General features: G+C 43.1%; 1 protein-coding gene and 1 pseudogene across 3 annotated transcripts; one reads left to right on the top strand and one right to left on the bottom strand.

Annotated features, from left to right (window-relative positions):
* Positions 1–724: 724 nt before the first annotated feature.
* LOC149983250 (isotocin-neurophysin IT 1-like) lies at positions 725–2,021 on the bottom strand (annotated as a pseudogene).
* On the top strand, positions 735–21,569 carry LOC110523620 (ATP-dependent RNA helicase homolog DQX1). Of its 3 annotated transcripts, none has more exons than XM_036977294.2 (12): positions 735–815; positions 10,884–11,283; positions 11,430–11,623; positions 12,816–13,236; positions 17,280–17,579; positions 17,765–17,864; positions 18,009–18,167; positions 18,382–18,573; positions 18,756–18,881; positions 19,053–19,243; positions 19,531–19,721; positions 20,083–21,569. In XM_036977294.2, the coding sequence occupies exons 2-12, from the start codon at positions 10,957–10,959 to the stop codon at positions 20,297–20,299; spliced, it is 2,418 nt and encodes an 805-aa protein (XP_036833189.1). In that variant the 5' UTR covers positions 735–815; positions 10,884–10,956; the 3' UTR covers positions 20,300–21,569. The 3 variants fall into 3 exon arrangements, with proteins under 3 accessions (XP_036833189.1, XP_021458162.2, XP_090090660.1); XM_021602487.3 differs by lacking the exon at positions 735–815 and adding an exon at positions 4,801–5,124; XM_090234534.1 differs by lacking the exons at positions 735–815; positions 10,884–11,283; positions 11,430–11,623; positions 12,816–13,236 and adding an exon at positions 14,394–15,094.
* Positions 21,570–22,528: the final 959 nt, after the last annotated feature.

Below are 22,528 nucleotides of genomic sequence, written 5' to 3'. Positions count from 1 at the left end.
GAGTAATTACAGTGAATGATTAGAACGGCGCTATGAAGCCAGCAGCATACCACCCTGCATACCACTGCTGGCTTGCTTCTGAAGCTAAGCAGGGTTGGTCCTGGTCAGTCCCTGGATGGTAGACCAGATGCTGCTGAAAGTGGTGTTGGAGGGTCAGTAGGAGGCACTCTTTCCTCTGGTCTAAAAAAAATATCCCAATGCCCCAGGGCAGTGATTGGGGACATTGCCCTGTGTAGGGTGCTGTCTTTGGAATGGGATGTTAAACGGGTGTCCTGACTCTCTGAGGTCATTAAAAGACCCCATGGCACTTATTGTAAGAGTAGGGGTGTTAACCCTGGTGTCCTGGCTAAATTCCCAATCTGACCCTCAAACCATCACGGTTACCTAATAATCCCCAGTTTACAATTGGCTCCTCTCCCCTGTAACTATTCCCCAGGTCGTTGCTGCAAATGAGAATGTGTTCACAGTCAACTTACCTAGTTAAATAACAGATAAATAAATAAAAAGGATTAGGTTTTTATTCCCATCACTACATGTAAGAGAGACAGTGTGGTGGTGGGCATGATGCCTGTCGAAATTGCCTGTGTACCATAGGCTTTAGCGTTCACTTCAGAAGACATAGGACCGTAGGTTTATATGGGTCACATGGGTTTCTTTCACAAGCTGTCGGTTTGTATCTTTGGATAAGACCTTTTACAGCCCGAACTTCTGATCTATTGTACTGTCAGGCAGCTGAGAGGGACTTTGGTCTCATAAAGATGATGTCAGAGGTTGTTTGACTCAGCTCTGTTCCTGCTCTGTTCATGCATCGTAAGGTAAGACATATACATATACAGTACACACATAAACACAAAAACTCATCCATACCGTTTATATATTTCAGCAACATCTCGTGGTGAGTTTTAGCGTGTGTGTTTTGGTATTGGAAATACTTGAGACCCGAGTTGACTTGAAACATGCAACAATGACTAACCAGAAAGTTATGTTTTTGTACAGTAAGCTGCATTTGTCTCAGAGCACAAGCCATTACACAAGCAGTTACAAGCAAAAACTCATATTTTACATCTATATCTATCTGCTGTAGAAAATGTATGTACATACTGCAGGTATGCCCGACATTGAAACATGCAACAGATTTTTTTACACTGTCCTTCAACTCAGGACTGTCCCTGTAAACGCCTAGAGGCTGTTTTATTGGTGGACTCTGGGGAGGGGTGTGGCTAATCATGTGCAGTAGCTTCATCAGCAGATCGTGGTCATGGCTACTGCTCTCCGGCCTCACAGGGATAGGTCAGGTAGTTCTCCTCGACACAACTAGCTGCCTCTGGGGAGCCCATGTAGCAACCCATCCCCTCCCCACAGCAGATACTGGGACCAAAGCAGCAGCCCATATCGCCCGGGCCACACGACATGCACTGGAAAGATAATAGGAAACAGAAAATTATAGTTACATTGTTATTATAGATAAAAGTGATATATTTATAGAAAAGGGAAGTGGTTTTAAGCTTTGTGGTTTAACAAAAAAAAGGTTACAATACAACATACAATATTGACATACAATAACCTTTGATTTAACTGTGCAATCTCAACCCTTCGAAGGTAAGAGGCAAGCCTCTATGGCAGGCAACCACCAATCTAGCTCTATAACAGACACACAGTTACAATAAACAGTAACAAAGTGGAACTGCTGAGAATGACGGTACCTTTCTGGATGGGAAGTCTAGTGCTGCTCTCTTGCCTCCTATGGGGCAGTTGGAGATGTAGCAGGCAGTGCACACAGATAGCAGGAATAGCAGACAGAGGGCAGACACTGGGGCGACAGACATTGCCACTGAGAATGAAGGAAAAAATATGTAAGTTTTATAAAGTGGATGCATCTTGTCTCAGGATAAATATAATATAGTAAGATTAATCATAGTCTATTGTTGCAATATTTTTTGCAATGTCTGTTACAAAAACATTTCCTGCAGTTGTTTTTTAAGATAAAATGGATTTAAAAGATTGTCAGAGAAAATACATACTGTTTGAGACACAAAATGTCTCTTAAACATTATTGTATGAACAACAACAGTAGGAGGGAGGATGTTAAGGGTAAGACGGGAGCTATGACTTCAGAGTTGTTTGTGTGTGTGTGTGTATGTGTGTGTATGTGCGTGCGTGCGTGTATGAGAGAGAGAGGGACATATTTGAGTGTGCGTGCGTGCGTGACAGAGAGAGGGAGTGTGAGAGAGGGACGTATTTGAGTGTGTGTGTGTGTATGACTTAACTCAGCCTATATAGGCTATGTAACAACTAACAGGAGAAAAAGAGAACTTTAGATAAATATAGAAATGACTCAAAGGATGATTAAAAGGTTTATTGTCCTCAGAGGGTCCTGCATTAATAATAAGAGCACAGTTGACCTTGACCTCACCATGTCAATCATGTATTTCTCATAATGTTTTATCCTGGACAGATCCTATACATTTAACTCAAGCCATTATTTGAACACTGTTATTTCCACAACAACTTAATTTTTCGAATTACACTCATTATTACTCAGTCCACCTAATGGAAAAACGTCAATTGACGTCATAGGCCTACATGATAATGCTGAAAAATGAACATTGAGAAAGTGTCACGTTCTGACCTTAGTTCCTTTGTTTTGTATTTTGTTATTGTTGTTTTTGTTATTCAGTGTTCAGTTTTGATTATTATTTAAAATTATGAACAGTTACCACGCTGCACCTTGGTCCTCACCTTCTTCCCACGACAGCCGTTAGAGAAAGGCACATTTGGAAAGTCCTGGTGGACATATTTTAATACATCTAATAATAATAAAAATAGCTCATCTTATATTTGTGCGAAAATATGCGACGGACTAAGAAGAACAATTCATTTATGAATTTGTAAAATGTTATAATGTATCCGTGTATAAAATTGCTTTGATGAAAGGGTACATCACAGTTGAGACTTGGCGTGTCAAAAATACATTTGATTTCTGACAGACGACAGAGACATGCTCCTCCCCCGTTGACTGTCGACTCCACCTGCCCTCTAGTGATTGGCATTCCGTCTTTTCGGCTCATTTGGCTCCGTTCACTTAAAAGAGCCGGCTCATTTCGCTCCCAAACGGATCTTAGTGTAAAATGCGACCTAGAACCTACAAATATCAAATGTAAAGCCCAAAAGGTAGGCTACCAGTATATCAGATCGTGAAATGCGCGTTCAAATACATTTTTACCTGGCCAAATTATTAGATGGTCTCAGTGGTTTAGTGGAGGGTACTCCCAAGTATTTCTTAATCCCCATTGATACATAACAATTTAGTGTAGTGGAGGTATACGCCACTTCGATTAATAAGGCTGATGGAACAGATCAGAATGTTTAGCTTAAAATGTTGATAAACTACTCATTTACATTTTAGTCGCAACCATGTACAGACGACGGTAGGGCTTTGGGTGAATGTTCCAAAATGCAATTTGCGGGAAGACGCCGTTCTAAAATGTGCACCACACATGCGAGCGGTTTCATGAACAGAGATGGACATATCCGTTAGAAATGTTGAAAGAATGGGGGTTTAAATATGCAACAACTATCATGGGTTGCTAATATGACTAGGATAATGCATTTGGCTGCTAGACAATGAAAGAAAGTTTAAAGAAAACGCATACGAGTAGGCCTAAGTCTTTATAAAAAATAATTGTCTCCACGTTTCTATGGTGGGGTTTTGGCTATAGGCTACTTTCAAGTAAGGTAAGACATGCCTCATAATATGAACTAAAAAGTCCAGGTGTCAAACAGTTAAATAATAAAAATATATATAGCGATGCTAATGATAAGGATTTGGAGAAAGGCCTCTCTATATTAATTACAGTACCTACAAAGTAGCCTATGCCTACCTGTCAGAATGATATCATGATTATTTGTGTCTATCCAGTAGGCATTTATTTAGCAAGCTACAGAAACAACAGTGCTAATCAAACAACAGTGCTAGGTGCCTGCACACTTGAATTAAACTACACTCAAAAAACAACATTTCTTATATTTTTCCCAGACCTCAAAAGTGGACTTAGAACAGCGTTTCCCAACCCTGGTTCTGGAGTACCCCCCACAGTGTAATTTTGTATTGTAACCCTGGACAAGCACACCTGCTTCAACTTGTCAACTAATCATCAAGCCCTCAATGAGCTGAATGAGGTGTGGTTGTTCAGGGCTCCAACAAAAAGTGTACTGTTGGGGGTACTCTGACTTAGAACATAAAATGGTGTTGTTTTTCTGTAAAAAAAAAAAATGTAAAACAAGTGTGGCTTTGAGAGTGAAAACCTGAAAATTTAGGGAAAATAGGAAACCTGTGATTAAAGACAACAACATGTATATATTTCAATGGTAGGCCTACTATTAGCCTAGTTATACAGTACAGCTTGGGTTGGCCAAACTTTGAAAAAACAATATGGGATTTATCGTTTTAGGTCATTCTGAGTGTAGGCTATGTCACTATTTTTCATATAATTTTTGCGTCTGGAAATAATTGAGTATACCTACTTCTCCAGGCATCACTACACCATTGGATGGCCTGTTGTCTTAGGGGCACTCAAAATATCAGCTTGGATTGGCTCTCCCCACTATTTGTGGTTTCTGCAGTGAGGATTCATCCTCATTAGTTAATCATTTTGTAACTTATCTGCCGAAAAACGTTGTTTTAAACTCATAAAGCAGTAGTAGCAATATGCAAATCAGGGAGCCAAATTAACGTCTCTTTCACCAATGCGATTCGGTTCCCGACGTTCACCAAAAAGATCCGTTCAAAAAGAGCCGTTCGTTCGCGAACGACCCATCACTACTGCCACGGTGAGTCGGACAAACATGGCGGCGGTTCGGTAGATCAAGACCGGACGACGAGTTTTATTTTATTAATGTCAACAATCACGGATAAACCAGAGGCCGAGAAGAACTGAATAGAGACTCCGTCTATAGTGGCAAACGGAAACATATTATTATTTTACATCCAAGAAACGTCATACAGGTTTGTGTGACAACAGTGAACAGTAGAACGCTTCACTTACAGCGCAGTGGATAATTATTTTGCTGGACATCCTGAACCTTGTTTGGGATTTTAGGTGACTCCAGAGAAATGTGTGGGAGGTAAGATGTCAATGGCATTTGACTACGTGGTTCTATGGTTGTTTTCGTCCCAGTTGGCTTAATTATATTTCTTTACTATCGTGCGTGTGTGTCACTGTCAGCTGACACGTAGTTCCTGACAGGTCGATACCCGACTCAGGAGATGGGCAGTAAACTAAGGGAGATAAGGAGAAAAGAGAATGAATACACACAGCAGGAGTAATTGTTGGACGACTGATACAGGTGTTGTCAGCCCTAGTTTCTAATTACCAAAAGCAGTGTCCATATCAGTCTATTGTCATGGCCATACAGTTCTCAAATATGGTCTCACATTCACATAATTGTTTTGTGTGATGCATTTGCACATAATGCCAAATAGTTATATACCAATATAACAATGCCTTTGTTTGCATGATAGTAAACAATAGATGTACAAATAATACTAGTCATTGTTGACTATAACATAGTTATAACATGTGATGTCCTGCATCCAGTACTATTAGTTATTTGCCACTGTAAGCCCCAGGCTGACACTAGACCCCTCCCACATGTGATTCATATATGATGTTGAACATTACTATTCAACTCCCCATTCAACCTCCCCTCCTCAACCCATATTTCCCCATGGATGGACTCCCTTCATGCGATGAGCTCTAATGTTTTGCCCATAGCTCATACTAGCCCTCTGTGTATTCTTTGTTTTTGTATGCAGTTATATGTCAGTGTACTCAATAAACATAGGTAAGTGTCAAGCAGGTCAGGCTACTGGTAACCATGGACCATCAGAAGACACTATATATACAAAAGTACAGTTGAAGTCGGAAGTTTACATACACCTTAGCCAAATACATTTAAACTCAGTTTTTCACAATTCCTGACATTTAATCCTAGTAAAATTCCCTGTCTTAGGTCAGTTGGGATCACCACTTTATTTTAAGAATGTGAAATGTTTGAATAATAGTAGAGAGAATGATTTATTTCAGCTTTTATTTCTTTCATCACATTCCCAGTGGGTCAGACGTTAACATACACTCAATTTGTATTTGGTAGCATTGCCTTGAAATTGTTTAACTTGGGTCAAACGTTTCAGGTAGCCTTCCACAAGCTTCCCACGATTAATTGGGGAATTTTGGCCCATTCCTCCTGACAGAGATTGTGTAACTGAGTCAGGTTTTTAGGCCTCCTTGCTCGCACACACTCTTTTCAGTTCTGCCCACAAAATTTCTATAGGATTGAGGTTTGGGCTTTGTGATGGCTACTCCAGTACCTCGACTTTGTTGTCCTTAAGCCATTTTGCCAGAACTTTGGAAGTATGCTTGGGGTCATTGTCCATTTGGAAGACCCATTTGCGACCAAGCTTAAACTTCCTGACTGATGTCTTGAGCTGTTGCTTTAATATATCCACATCATTTTATTCCTCATGATGCCATCTATTTTGTGAAGTGCACCAGTCCCTCCTGCAGCAAAGCATCCCCACAACATGATGCTGCCACACCCGTGCTTCACGGTTGGGATGGTGTTCTTTGGCTTGCAAGCCTCCCCCTTTTTCCTCCAACCATAATGATGGTCATTATGGCCAAACAGTTCTATTTTTGTTTCATCAGACCAGAGGATATTTCTCCAAAAAGTGCCATCTTTGTCCCTATGTGCAGTTGCAAACCGTAGTCTGGCTTTTTTATGGCGGTTTTGGAGCAGTGGCTTCTTCCTTGCTGAGCAGCCTTTCAGGGTATGTCGATATAGGACTCGTTTTACTGTGGATATACAGTGGGGCAAAAAACGTATTTAGTCAGCCACCAATTGTGCAAGTTCTCCCACTTAAAAAGATGAGAGAGGCCTGTAATTTTCATCATAGGTACACTTCAACTATGACAGACAAAATGACAAAAATGTTTTTCCAGAAAATCACATTGTAGGATTTTTAATGAATTTATTTGCAAATTATGGTGGAAAATAAGTATTTGGTCAATAACAAAAGTTTCTCTCAATACTTTGTTATATACCCTTTGTTGGCAATGACAGAGGTCAAATGTTTTCTGTAAGTCATGCTAAAAGACCCAGCCACGTTTCATCTTCAATGCCCTTGCTGATGGAAGGAGGTTCACTCAAAATCTCACGATACATGGCCCCATTCAGTCTTTCCTTTACACGGATCAGTCGTCCTAATCCCTTTGCAGAAAAACAGCCCCAAAGCATGATTTTTCCACCCCCATGCTTCACAGTAGGTATGGTGTTCTTTGGATGCAACTCAGCATTCTTTGTCCTCCAAACACGACGAGTTGAGTTTTTACCCAAAAGTTCTGACCATATGACATTCTCCCAATCTTCTTCTGGATCATCCAAATGCTCTCTAGCAAACTTCAGACGGGCCTGGACATGTACTGGCTTAAGCAGGGGGACACGTCTGGCACTGCAGGATTTGAGTCCCTGGCGGCGTAGTGTGTTACTGATGGTAGGCTTTGTTACTTTGGTCCCAGCTCTCTGCAGGTCATTCACTAGGTCCCCCCGTGTGGTTCTGGGATTTTTGCTCACCGTTCTTGTGATCATTTTGACCCCACAGGGTGAGATCTTGCGTGGAGCCCCAGATCGAGGGAGATTATCAGTGGTCTTGTACGTCTTCCATTTCCTAATAATTGCTCGCACAGTTGATTTCTTCAAACCAAGCTGCTTACCTATTGCAGATTCAGTCTTCCCAGCCTGGTGCAGGTCTACAATTTTGTTTCTGGTGTCCTTTGACAGCTCTTTGGTCTTGGCCATGGTGGAGTTTGGAGTGTAACTGTTTGAGGTTGTGGACAGGTGTCTTTTATACTGATAACAAGTTCAAACAGGTGCCATTAATACAGGTAATGAGTGGACGACAGAGGAGCCTCTTAAAGAATAAGTTACAAGTCTGTGAGAGCCAGAAATCTTGCTTGTTTGTTGGTGACTAAATACTTATTTTCCACCATAATTTGCAAATAAATTCATTAAAAATCCTACAATGTGATTTTCTGGATTTGTTTTCTTCTCATGTTGTCTGTCATAGTTGAAGTGTACCTATGATGAAAATTACAGGCCTCTCTCATCTTTTTAAGTGGGAGAACTTGCACAATTGGTGGCTGACTAAATTATTTTTTGCCCCACTGTAGATACTTTTGTACCTGTTTCCTCCAGCATCTTCACAAGGTCCTTTGCTGTTGTTCCGGGATTGATTTGCACTTTTCGCACCAAAGTACGTTCATCTCTAGGAGACAGAACGCGTCTCCTTCCTGAGCAGTATGACGGCTGCATGGTCCCATGGTGTTTATACTTGCGTACTATTGATTGTACAGATGAACGTGGTACCTTCAGGAGTTTGGAAATTTCTCCCAAGGATACACCAGACTTGTGGAGGTCTACAATTGTTTTTCTGAGGTCTTGACTGATTTGTTTTGATTTTCCAATGATGTCAAGCAAAGAGGCACTGAGTTTGAAGGTGGGCCTTGAAATACATCCAAAGGTACACCTTCAATTGACTCAAATGATGTCAATTAGCCTATCAGAAACTTCTAAGCCATGGCATCATTTTCTGGAATTTCCAAGCTGTTTAAAGGCACAGTCAACTTAGTGTATGTAAACTTCTGACCCACTGGAATTGTGATACAGTGAATTATAAGTGAAATAATCTGTCTGTAAACAATTGTTGGAAAAATTACTTGTGTCATATGCAAAGTAGATGTCCAAACCGACTTGCCAAAACTATAGTTCGTTAACAAGAAATTTGTGGAGTGGTTAAAAAAACGGTTTTAATGACTCCAACCTAAGTGTATGTAATTCTGACTTCAACTATGAATACAGTCGTGGTCAAAAGTTTTGAGAATGCTGCTTCAGTGTCTTTAGATATTTTTGTCAGATGTTCACATTCTTAAAATAAGTGGTGATCCTAACTGACCTAAGACAGGGAATTTTTACTAGGATTAAATGTCAGGAATTGTGAAAAAACTGAGTTTAAATGTATTTGGCTAAGGTGTATGTAAACTTCCGACTTCAACTGTATTTAACCAACCACAACTTACCCATTTTAAAGTCATACATTATTTTATCTAGCCTAGTAGTGAAGTTAATCTAGGTCTTATACCATTTCTTTATCTGAGGTTTCTAGGGAATGTACAAAGGCAGCTTCCATCTAGAGTGTAGACTTTGCATTATGGACAAATTTTATGCATTGACTCCGCATTGTTTGCATATCAGTGTTGCTGATGGTTTTAACACAGAGAAGTGGGTGTTAACCATGACTGATTACATGTGTAAGTCTGTGTGTATGTGTGTGTGTGTGTGTGTGTGTGTGTGTGTGTGTGTGTGTGTGTGTGTGTGTGTGAGAGAGAGAGAGTGCTCTCGTGTGGATTGCTCCATGCACACGGGGCAAATGCAGACATTCCAGGAGTGAGTGGAATATCACAGGCCCACAGCTGCTGTACAAAGCTAGAGCTGCTCTGTGCTGTCTGTCACTGAAGCTGTCTGACTTCCTAGGCCTTTCAATGACTAGACTAGCAACTATGCACTCTGCATAGCACAACTGTTACTGTATACTTAGCTAGTCAAGGTTGAAAATGGCCTTACCCCTGTGAAAAGTTTGAGGCTTCTTACACCACATAAAACTTTCTATCTCAGGATATAAATCATAACATGTGATATACAGTACCAGTCAAAAGTTTGGACACACCTACTCACTCAAGGTTTTTTCTTTATTTGTACTTTTCTACATTGTAGAATAATAGTGAATACATAAAAACTATGAAATAACTAATGTGGAATCATGTAGTAACCAAAAAAGGGTTAAACAAATAAAAATATATTTTAGATTAATCAAAGTTGCCACCCTTTGCCTTCATGACAGCTTTGCACACTCTTGGCATTCTCTCAACCAGCTTCTCCTGAAATGCTTTTCCAACAGTCTTGAAGGAGTTCCCACATATTCGGAGCACTTGTTGGGTGCTTTTCCTTCACGCTACGGTCCAACTCATCCCAATCCATCTCAATTGGGTTGATGTCGGGTGATTGTGGAGGCCAGGTCATCTGATGCAGCACTCCATCTCTCTCCTTCTTGGTCAAATAGCCCTTACACAGCCTGGAGGTGTGTTGGGTCATTGTCCTGTTGAAAAACAAATTATAGTCCCACTAAGCGCAAACCAGATGGGATGGCGTATTGCTGCAGAATGCTGTGGTAACCATGCTGGTTAAGTGTGCCTGGAATATGGACTTGGTCTTTTACCAAATGTATACATTGTCACAAAACAACTGATTGGCTCAAATGCATTAAGAAGGAAAGAAATTCCACAAATGAACTTTTAACAAGGCACACCTGTTAATTGAAATGCATTCCAGGTGACTACCTCATGAAGCTGGTTGAGAGAATGCCAAGAGTGTGCAAAGCTGTCATCAAGGCAAAGGGTGGCTACTTTGAAGAATCTCAAATATAAAATAGATTTTGATTTGTTTACCACTTTTTTGGTTACTATATGATTCCATTTGTGTTTTTTCATAGTTGTGACGTCTTCACTATTATTCTACAATGTAGAAAATAGTAAAAATAAAGAAAACCCTGGAATGAGAAGGTGTGTCCAAACTTTTGACTGGTACTGTATATATATTACATTTCCTTCAGTGACTCAAGTTTAACACCAGGTCCCTAGCCTCAAGCAAATTAATCCCGATGTCTCAAGACAGGGGTCAACTAGGTTGACTTTAAAACTTGCTCTACAAGCTCTAACACAACAGCATCCAGATAACCAAAGCCTCTTTTTATTCTTTGTTCCTCTCCCCAGGTAATCTCCAGTCACTCCGTTACCACCCCTTTCCCTTTCTCCCCTTCCGTCTCCCCCCACCCACCCTGCAATTATGGCATCATCCCCTCCTGCAGCCCCCTCGACAACGTCCCCCTCTACCCTCCACCCGCCCTCAGCTCTGGACTCTCTATCCATGTCCTCTCTCCTGTCTGGGGACCTGGAGGACGAGGCGGGAGACAGAGGGGGGGATGAGGGTGGCCTGGGTGACCTGGAGGTGAACCCGTATGACGGCTTGCCCTTCTCGTCACGCTACTACTCCCTGCTGGAGGAGAGGAAGAGGCTTCCTGTTTGGAGCCTTAAGTACCGCCTGCTGGAACACCTGGAGACAAACAGCATGGTCGTGGTCAGCGCCCCCTGTGGCACAGGAAAGAGCACACAGGTAAGAGGCATGCATAATACGTACAAACATGCACACATACACAGAGGCATGGGCACACACATGAGCGCTGGTGGTGAAGAACACTCTCACTCTGTCTCCCTCCATCTCTTTGTCTCTACCTCTGTCCCTCACCTTCTCCCTCCAAGGTGCCCCAGTGGTGTGTGGAGTATGCCCAGTCCCATGAGTTCTCCCATGGCTTGGTGTGCTGTTCCCAACCCTACGCTGTAGCTGCAGCGAGTCTGGCCCTCAGAGTGGCTGATGAGATGGACCTGAGTCTGGGCCTGGAGGTGGGCTACTGTGTCCCCCATGATGATGGCTGTACCCCCGATACGCTACTCAGGTGAGGAGGGAGGTAGACACACAGGTGTACATGAAGATTGGGCCATGTGTATGTACACACACATACACATAGGTACAAGCTTGGGTACACACCCATCACACTATATGACGGCATGGTCCTTACTTCCTCTTTATCTTCTTCTAACTCAAATCAAATCAAATGTATTTCTAAAGTGCTTTTTACTTCAGAAACCCAGCCTAAAACCCCACACGGTGGTTTGTCTAACTGGTTTGTCCACCCTCCTTTCTGCTCTTCCCGGCCTGGATTAGAATATTGTTGTCCTTGTATTCTTATCTCTTATCTCTCTTTCTCTCTCTGTCTCCCCCTGAGGTGCAATACAATCGGATTAAAAGTGCAATATGCAGAAATCGCTCCCCCATTTCCTGGTTGCTAAAATTCTAATAGTTTGCCTAATTTCAGTTTATGTGACAAAACAAATGTAGAGACATCGTACCATCTAAACCGCTGTGAAATATATATTTTCCATAACCAAAAATATTGTATTTTCAGCTGTTAGAAGCTGGTATACAAAACTGAAGCTAAAAGATGCAAAAACCTAAACTTAAATCTGAAATATGTAACTTTTGGGCGAACTGACCAAATGCACATAGAAATATTTGTTATAGATATGTCACTCATTGAAAGCAGCTCTAAGAAGCGGTTATCTGTTCTTTGTGCTCTATTTCTATGCTTCCCATTATAAAGTTACATTTTTGCGTCTTTTACTTTCAGTTTTGTTCACCAGCTTCAGCAGCTGAAAATACAATATTTTTGGTTCTGGAAAATATATTTCACAGCGGTTTAGATGGTACAATGATTCTCTACACGTGAGTTTCCCAAACTCGGTCCTGGGTTCCCCCCTCCTAGGTGCATGTTTCGGTTTTTGCCCTAGCACAGCTTCATGCTTTGCTTATTTGAATCTGATGTGTAGTGCTAGGGCAAAAAACTATATGTGAAACCCTGCTCTACACTATACTTGCTTGTTTGTCACATAAACCGAAATTAAGTGAACTATTGGAATTTTAGCAACCAGGAAATGATGGGGATTTCTACATAGTGCATCTTTAAGACGGGGAAGCATAGAAATAGCACACACAGAACATATTTACCGCCTCTGTGTAAGAATGAGAATGTAATGAGAATGACAAATCTATCATTTCTAAAAAAAAGTTACATATTGCATCTCTCTCAGGTTTGTCAGTGACTCTCTGCTCCTGGGAGAGATGATGTCGGACCCCCTGCTGCGTCAGTACGGGGTGCTGGTGGTGGACGAGGTGCAGGAGCGCACGGTGCCCACCGACGTCCTCCTGGGCCTGCTGCGGGATGTATGTGACCAGCGCTCTGACAACCTCCGTGTGGTCCTGCTCACCGACCCCTCCCTCGCCCCCAGCCTTGCCACCTTCCTGGGTGAAAGAGTTCCGCTTCTAACACTGGGTGAGCCTGTCGGAGGTACACCCGACACAGAGACGAGGAGGAGACCACTGGTTGTCATGGAAACGGTGTACAGGGATCCTGGAGGGAGGGAGTCGGCGGCAGCAGCGTGTCATATAGTGTTGGATCTTCACCGCAGGGGGGAGGAGGGGGATGTAATGGTATTTCTCCCCAGCGCCCAGGTAGATGCACGCACACACACAACACAGTATACTAAATATATCCAAGCTAATCTCATTAACTACTGGGGCTGTTTTTATCAGATCAGTAGACGGTAGATGCCAAGTAGGCCTACTGCTGGTACAGAGAGATGGCTCAGTGGGTTACGTTTGGTCGGGTTAGTTAGGGTAGTTAGGGCTAGTTGGTGTTAGTGTAGTTGGGGTTAGTGGGGTAAATGCAACAGTAGAGTTGTGATATTACTTCCCACACGATGTAAGTAGTTTTGGATCAAAGTGACTGCTAAATCAACTTATTTTCTATCCCATATTTTCTTGTCCGTTTCTGATCGACTTTCTTCCATCTGAAAATCCCTATTGAACTGAGTCTTATTTCTTAATGCTTTGTTGTGCTGTGTTTTGTAATATGCCATCCTCTTCCTTGTCTGTTGATGCCTCTCACGCTGGGGACAGAGAAATGGGGGCACTGTAACCTTAGACTGCTGATTGGCATCAGTGTGTATCCGATGTCCTGGTTAATGCATCCAGAACACGCACATACAGATTGATAGATAAATAGATACATACACTTCACCCAGACATGCACATATTTTAGGATATTATTCATTTCCAGCACAGATCCCTGTCATATTCACATCCACCTCTCACATACACACTCCCACTATGTCAACATCACCACACCCTAGCTCCTCGCCGCATTCCCGGCCATGGTTTCAAATCCAGAGGCATACCTGGACTTAAGTACAGTAGTTGACGCCATGGCTGCAAAACACAGGGCTAGCTAGCCAGGAGAACTGATCTGGTTAAGGCTTATTAGAAGAGTCACAGTGAACAGAGTACTGTTTGCCAAGTCTCAACTCAGATCAACCTAAACTATGCGTTTAGGGAGAGGGAGGGAGCGAGAGAGGGGGTGAAACATGAGAAAGGAGCAGGAGAATGGGCACAGGTGATATACCCCAATATGCTCAAATAGATTATTTATTCATTTAGATAACGTTTTACTTTTTAAAACAATAAAATCTCATTGGTTTAGATAGCTTAATGTGAGGACGCCATTAAAAAGTATGAAGATTTTGCCAGGGCAAGGGGTGGGGCAGTGGCAAAGATGAGGAGTTGCTTCCACTCTTCCCCTTTAATTGCCCTAAGTCTGTACCCTATGGTCAATCCCTTTAACTGGTTAGCATAACAAATCCCACACAGCTGCAGGAAGGAGGGAGAAAATGATAGCCTTCAAATCCAATCCAATTTTTTTGGTCACATACACATCTTTAGCAGATGTTATTGCGGGTGTAGTGAAATGCTTGTGTTCTAGCTCCAGCAGTGTAGTAATATCTAACAATTCACAACAATACACAAATCTAAAAGTAAAAGAATGGAATTAAGAAATAAATAAAAATAAATATTAGGACTAGCCATGTCGGAGTGGCATTGACTAAATACAGTAGATTTATATGAAATGAGTAAAGCAGTATGTAAACATGATTAAAGTGATTAGTGTTCTATTATTTAAAGTGGCCAGTGATTCCATGTCTTTGTATATAGGGCAGCAGCCTCTAAGGTACAGGGTTGAGTAGCCGGGTGGTACCCGACTAGTGATGGCTATTTAACAGTCTGATGGCCTTGAGATAGAAGCTATTTTTCAGTCTCTCAGTTCCAGCTTTGATGCACCTGTACTGACCTTGCCTTCTGCGGGGTGAACAGGCCATGTCTTAGGTGGTTGATGATCTTTTTGGCCTTCCTGTGACATCAGGTGCTGTAGGTGACCTGGAGGGCAGGCAGTGTGCCCCCGGTGATGCGTTGGGCAGACCGCACCACCCTCTGGAGAGCCCTGCGGTTGCGGGCGGTGCAGTTGCAGTACCAGGAGGTGATACAGCCCAACAGAATGCTCTCAATTGTGCATCTGTAAAAGTTTGTGTGGGTCTTAGGGACCAAGCCAAATTTCTTCAGCCTCCTGAGGTTGAAGAGGCGCTGTTGTGCCTTCCTCACCACAGTGTCTGTGTGGGTGGACTATTTCAGTGATGTGTACACCGAGGGACTTGAAGCTTTCCACATTATCCACTGCGGTCCCATCGATGTGGATAAGGGCGTGCTCCCTCTGCTGTTACCTGAAGTAAACAATCAGCTCCTTTGTTTTGTTGATGTTGGAGGGGTAGAGTGGAGTTTGGAGGGGTAGAGTGGAGAGTGGAGGGGTAGAGTGGAGAGCGGAGGGGTAGAGTGGAGAGCGGAAAGAGTGGATGCATTTGGGACACTAAACTCTACATTGCATTCATGCACTGCATTTAGGGAGCTTAAATAGCATGTTCTCCTTTCATTGAAATGACAGTGTCTCTACTTGTCCACTCATTCACTTGTCTAACAAAGGACAAGTTTTAGAATGTCAGGAAATAAAGTTTCTCAAGAGCGTGTCAAGGTGCCCAGGATAGAACAGTATACAGTGCATTCGGAAAGTATTCAGAACCCTAACAAATTTTGTTACGGTACAGCCTTATTCTAAAATTTATTTAAAATGTTTTATCTACACACAATACCTCATAATGACAAAGCAAAAACAGGTTTTTAGAAATTATTGCAAATGTGTAATATATATATATACCTGTATATATGGAAATATTACATTTACAGACCCTTTACTCAGTAATTTGTTGAAACACCTTTTGCAGCAATTACAGCCTCGAGACACTACAAGCTTGGCACATCTGTATTTGGGGAGTTTCTCCCATTCTTCTCTGCAGATCCTCTCAAGCTCTGTCAGGTTGGATGGGGAGCATCGCTGCACAGCTATTTTCAGGTCTCTCCAGAGAAGTTTGATCGGGTTCAAGTCTAGGGTCTGGCTGGGCCACTCAAGGACATTCAGAGACTTGTCCCGAAGCCACTCCTGCATTGTCTTAGCTGTGTGCTTAGGGTCGTTGTCCTGTTGGAAGGTGAACCTTCACCCCAGTCTGAGTTCTTGAGCACTCTGGAGCAGGTTGTCATCAAGGCTCTCTCTGTACTTTGCTCCGTTCATCTTTCCCTCGTCTCCCAGTCCCTGCTGCTGAAAAACATTCCCACAGCATGATGCTGCCACCACCATGCTTCACTCTAGGGATGGTGTCAGGTTTCCTCCAGACGTGGCACTTGGCATTCAGGCCAAAGAGTTCAATCTTGGTTTCATCAGACCAGAGAATCTTGTTTCTCATGGGCTGAGAGTCCTTTAGGTGCCTTTTGGCAAACTCCAAGCGGGCTGTCATATGCCTTTTACTGAGGAGTGGCTTCCGTCTGGCCACTCTACCATGAAGACCTGATTGGAAAGGAAAGGGGGATACCTAGTCAGTTGTACAACTGAATGACTTCAACTGAAATGTGTCTTCCGGATTTAACCCAACCCTTCTGAATCAGAGAGGTGCGGGGGGTGGCCTTAATTGACATCCACGTCTTCGGCGCCCGGGGAACAGTGGGTTAACTGCCTTGCTGAGGGGCAGAACGACATATTTTTACCTTGTCAGCTTGTGGGGGAATGCTGCAGAGATGGTTGTCTTTTTGGAAGCTCTGTTAGTGACCATTGGGTTCTTGGTCACCACCCTGATAAAAGCACTTCTCCCCCGATTGCTCAGTTTGGCCGGACGGCCACCTCTAGGAAGAGTCTTGGTGGTTCCAAACTTCTTCCATTTAAGAAGGATTGACGACACTGTGTTCTTGGGGACCTTCAATGCTGCAGACATTTTTTGGAACCCTTCCCCAGATCTGTGCCTCGACACAATCCTGTCTCGGGGCTCTACAGACAATTGGCTTGGTTTTTGCTCATGCGATGTCAACTGTGGGACCTTATATAGACAGGTGTGTGCCTTTCCAAATCATGTCCAATCAATAGAATTTATCACAGGTAGACTCCAATCAAGTTGTATAAAAATCTCAAGGATGATCAATGGAAACAGGATGCACCTGAGCTCATAGCATTTTTTAAAAATAAGGCTGTAATATAACAAAATGTGGGGAAAGGGAAGGGGTCTGAATACTTTCCGAATGCACTCTATATTATCAACCATCTCTCTCTCTCTCTCTCTGTTTCTCAGGAGATAGATGAGTGTGGCTTTCTGCTGCAGAAGGAGTCTGTGGCCCTGAGTCCTCAGCTGGGGCCCCTCAGAGTTCTACACCTCCATACAGGCCTCGGGGGGGCCACCCAGCGCGTCTACGAACCTGAGCCAGAAAGGCCTTCTGGTGACACGGAGGGGTCTGAAGGACTGGAAGGGCCAGGGATAGGGGTGGGGATGGGAGTGAGGCGCAGGGTTATCCTCACAGACACCCTGGGGGAGGCCTCCTTCTCTCTATCTGCAGTGCGCTACGTCATAGACACAGGCATGCAACTCAAGACAGTGAGTATTCATTTATCAGAGGTGGGAGGGAGAAGGAGTGTGTGTGGTACTATCCTACACAGTGGCCTCATCCCTGTTGTCAAATGTGGCAATGCTACAATGCCGCATAACCTCAACAAACTATTGAGGTGTACCGAGTTGCAGTGCCATGCATAACCTCCCACTCTTCTGCCTCCGTGTCATAGGTTTACAACCCTCAAATCAGAGCGGACTCACAGGTCCTGCGTCCAATCAGCCGACACCAGGCAGACATGCGGACGCAGAGGGTAAACGGTGACCTACCAGGTAGGTTAGGGTCAATCAAGCCATTTAAAAAAATCATCATGGAATGTGGTGTTTTTCTCATTTAAGAGAAGGGACATAGATAGCTGTTACAGGCCAAATATCCTCTCTATGTGTTCTTCTGACTCCTCTCTCCTGTCCCTACAGGTCTGTGTTTCCGTCTGTACCCCCAGGCTCTTTATGAGGAGGGCATGGCAGAGGCCCGCAGCCCTGGGGTGATGGAAGAGAACCTCAGCCACCTGGTGCTGCTGCTCAAGAGGCTGGACATCGCTGACATGGGCCAGTGCAAGTTCCTGGACAGGCCTGGTAAGGAGGGTCACGCATCATCTAGCTAGTTGAGCCTTGATCTTCTCCTTTGAATGAATAAATTGCACCTTTTTTTCATGGGAGTTTGTGTTTACTAGGTACCTTCTATTTTGTTATATCAGACAAAATATAAATATAATATCTTCCAATATCCCTCAATTTCTTCAATCCATCCCTCTCTATTTTATTCTCTCTTTTATTCCCCTCCCCCCAGCTCCCGAGGCTCTGATGCAGGCTCTAGAGGACCTGGACTACCTTGCAGCACTGGATGATGATGGGAACCTGTCTGAAGTGGGCATCATTATGTCAGAGCTGCCTCTGGAGCCTTCGCTGGCTAAGGCCCTCATCGCTGCCTGCGAGTTTGACTGTGTCAATGAGCTGCTCACCATTGCCGCCATGCTCACAGGTACACACGACAGACACACACACTACACTCACTACACTGACCAAGGTGCTTATTACTGCCTATAAAATGTGCCTTTACTCATAGCTTCTCTTTTTTACGTGCAATTCCGAATATTGCTTTGTTTCTATAACTTTTACTTTTTGTTCTTTAACATTCAATTCTCCACCTGTGTGTGTTCCCAGCTCCCCCCTGCTTTGTGACCCCCCCACCCCAGAGGGAGGAGGCAGCAGCCACTCACAGACGTCCACTGTTGCACAATGAGGGAGACCACCTCACCCTCATCAACATCTACAACGCCTATATACAGCGTGAGTCTATATAATACTACACACACACACACAGCTGCAATGTACAGGAGGTTTGGTTTATGCGCACAAACACACACGCACACAAACATCAACTTATAGATATACACATATGGGCACAACATGCATTTTACACAGTTCTCCTCCTGAATATTAATCTGATTGCTCTTTTAGACAATGAGGATGATGCCTGGTGTACTACCAACTTCCTGAACCCCGCTGCATTAAGATTGGCTGGGATGATTAGGGCGGAGCTGCTGGAGGTGATGCAACGAATAGAGTTGCCCGTCTCGCCTCCTGCGTTTGGTTGCCAAGACAACTGCACTAATATCAAGCGTGCGCTCATCTCAGGGTTCTTCCTCAAGGTAGAAAGACTCATCAGTTCACTTCTCCATTGAAGATTAGTTTGTTAGTTAATGTTGTGTATATGAATTTTGACAGGGAAATATATAGACCCTAACCTCTCTCTCTCTATCCTCCCCCCTATTTGTCTTTACCTTACTGTCTTTCTCAATTTTCCTATTTTCTTCTTTCTTTCCATTCTGGTGTCTCTCTGCCTTTTGCCCCCTCCCCCTCGGTCTCTCCTGCTATTTCTGTACTTGTTTCTCTATTTTGTTGCGTTTTCTCTTCTCCCTTCCCGTCTCTCTCTCAGGTGGCTCATGATGTGGACGGCTCAGGTAACTACCTCCTGTTGACTCACCGTCACGTGGCTCACCTCCACCCCTTCTCCTCCTATCTGTGTCGCCGGCCGCGCCCCAACCCCCCCTCCTGGGTGCTCTACCACGAATTTACCATCTCCCACGACAACTGTGTCCGCACCGCCTCCGAGGTGCATCCCCACATGTGAGTAACCCCAACATTTTTTGAACTTTTTAACTTTTGTTGTAGTTAGTATGCATGTAATGCACACTGTAACCCTGAACTTCTTTAGGCCATCCACATAGTGGCGACTTTGCTTCCTTTTGGAATACTAGTCATTTGGTAGACAGTACAGTTTACTGTACTATCTGTCAGAAGATAGTGGGTGCATTCCAGATTGTCATGCTGCGCAGATGATCAGATCGAACAACCACAAGCATTAAACTTCTACAGAACCATGTTAATATGATATAGAAGTCTTCTGACATGTGCAAATGTCATTACATTGAGGTAAACTAGGCATTTAAGTGCATTACTTTTATGTAACCTTGTTTTCTGTGGGAAGGTTGGTGGAGCTGGCCCCTCAGTACTACCTGGGCAACCTGCCGTCCAGTGAGGGACGGGACCAGCTGATGGAGCTGAGACAGAGTCTGCTGCCCCCAGAGGAGGAACAGGAGAGGGGGCCAGAGGGGACCTATGACACACCCCACATTGAGGAACACTTAGACAGGACCGCAGATCTACGTAATCAGGACAGCACTGAGCTGTGTGTCATACAGTGACGGGAAAGGAGTGGCCGACCAAAAGCAGAACCAAGGGAGGAGAATCTGAGATGGAGGACATGGATGCACTATGCACACTCACAGTGCTACTGGGAACACACTACAGAACTGTACTGTTGCACGGACAGCTGATGAGGGAGAGAATGTACAGTACACTCTCCAGCCATACACAGCTGTATGGAAGCAGTTGTTTACATCTGAGTGAATAGGGCTCACCTACAGGTGTTAGTGAAATATTTTTCAAATGAGATTACATGCATTTTTGGCACATGAAAATGTTTGAGACTGAACCTGCATAGTTCCTATAAAAGAAACTGTATACTGGTACCCAACGTAATATACAGTGCATTTGGAAAGTATTTAGACCCCTTGACTTGATTTTTGCTGTGACATGCACTGTCAACTGTGGGACCTTACATAGACAGGTGTGTGCCTTTCCAAATAATGGCCAATCAATTGAATTTACCACAGGTGGACTCCAATCAAGTTGTAGAAACATCTCAAGAAGTTCAATATCGAGTCCCATAGCAGAGGGTCTGAATACTTAGTAAGGCATTTCTGTTTTTTATTTTTTATAAATGTGCAAATGTTTCTAAAAAACTGTTTTTCACTTTGTCATTATATGCATTGTGTGTAGATTGATGGCCAAAGAGTTCAATCTTGGTAGAATAAGGCTGTATTGTAACGAAAGGTAGAAAAAAGGAAGGGGTTTGAATACTTCCCGAATGCACTGTTGAGAATTATATATTGTCCGAAAAGTTTACTATTCTACGAGGGTACCTGATACTTCACTGAAGATATGTCAGCTGTCAGGTGGACATGCATCCTTTCAATGATGACAGTTGAGGTATGGCATTGATGCTGTCACTTCCAGGGAATGTGTTTTTGTTGTTTGTTGTGGCGCCAGCACCTATCACTTCAGTGGAAACTTTGATCCCTTTGTAGAAGTGCCCAATCACAGAAGTTTGATGTGGACTGGACATGTGATTCTCAGGGCTCAGTTGGGTTTATAGAGGGCGATCTACCATTGTACAGAGCTTCCATGTTGAGGGATTTAGAATCCAGTTTTGCTACCGTTGTTCTTTGTATTCTATTGGGTTTAGTGTTTATCTGGACCCTCTTCCCCCACCCCAATGTGTTTAAATAATCAAATATTTGTGTGTGCAAATCAAGGGTGTCAGGTCAGCCCCCCCTATCTAAAACAACTTTTAAGTATATGATATTGATCATCAAAATAAAAGGTTAATTTGTTGAATATCGACTTGAAATAGTTAACTACTTAATTTGAAAGGATTCCTCCGGCCTTTGATGTTAGCCGACACCAACCTGTCAAAGATAGTTTGTGCTTCTCCTCGGGTTGAGTGGTAGAGGGAATCCAAAACCAATTGTATGCCTTACGAAAAAAATGTTCTAAACATTCAGAAAGAGTATTTGGTATTTCATTTTGGATCCACATTAGCTGTTGCGAAAGCCGCTGCTACTCTTCCTGGGGTCCACACAGAACATGAAACATAATATAGAACATTAACAGACAACAGTTCAAGGACAGAGCTACATACATTTAAAAACGGCACACATAGCCTACATATCAATACATAGATAAAAAATATCTAGGTCAAATAGGGGAGAGGCGTTATGCTGTGAGGTTTGCTTTATCCGTTTTAAACCAGGTTTGGTGTTCATTTGAGCAATAGGAGATGGGAGTTCCATGCAATAATGGCTCTATATAATACTGTACGCTTTCTTGAATTTGGGGACTATGAAAAGACCCCTGGTGGCATGTCTGGTTGGGAAATTGTGTGTGAGCTATTAATTGACTTTGCAAACTATTTAGAATTGAACACATTTCTTATAAAAATAAGTGATGCAGTCAGTCACACAGTCAAAACATTATTACGGAAAGACTTCTTCCCCACCATTGAATCTATGTTTTGACAATGACAGTTTACAATCTAAGGTAACACTGAGTAAACTCATATCTTGGAACAGCACTTTCAATGGGAAGTATTGAACAAGTATTGAGAACCTTTGATGTTGGATGTGTTGAACACTGATTGACCCCAGAAGAAAAGCATTGAAAATATTGGTTGTTTTAAATACATTGTACATCAGGGGTAGGCAACTAGATAAGACCTTTCAAACAAGTCCTTTGGAAAAAATTTGCCCTGCTAGATCTGCCCCGGTCAACTGTAAGTGCTATTATTGTGAAGTGGAAATGTCTAGGATCAA

Source organism: Oncorhynchus mykiss, chromosome 5 (genome assembly GCF_057628025.1).
Source record: "Oncorhynchus mykiss isolate SJ-2025 chromosome 5, ASM5762802v1, whole genome shotgun sequence".
Taxonomy (NCBI): Eukaryota; Metazoa; Chordata; class Actinopteri; order Salmoniformes; family Salmonidae; genus Oncorhynchus; species Oncorhynchus mykiss.
This window is presented reverse-complemented; position numbering and strand designations above follow the sequence as displayed.

Excerpts from the sequence above, each read along its gene's own strand:
- LOC110523620 (XM_036977294.2), top strand. The coding sequence starts at position 10,957 with ATGGCATCATCCCCTCCTGCAGCCCCCTCGACAACGTCCCCCTCTACC. Across the intron at positions 11,624-12,815 it reads ACCCCCGATACGCTACTCAG|GTTTGTCAGTGACTCTCTGC; the intron begins GTGAGGAGGGAG and ends CATCTCTCTCAG. Across the intron at positions 13,237-17,279 it reads TATTTCTCCCCAGCGCCCAG|GAGATAGATGAGTGTGGCTT; the intron begins GTAGATGCACGC and ends TCTGTTTCTCAG.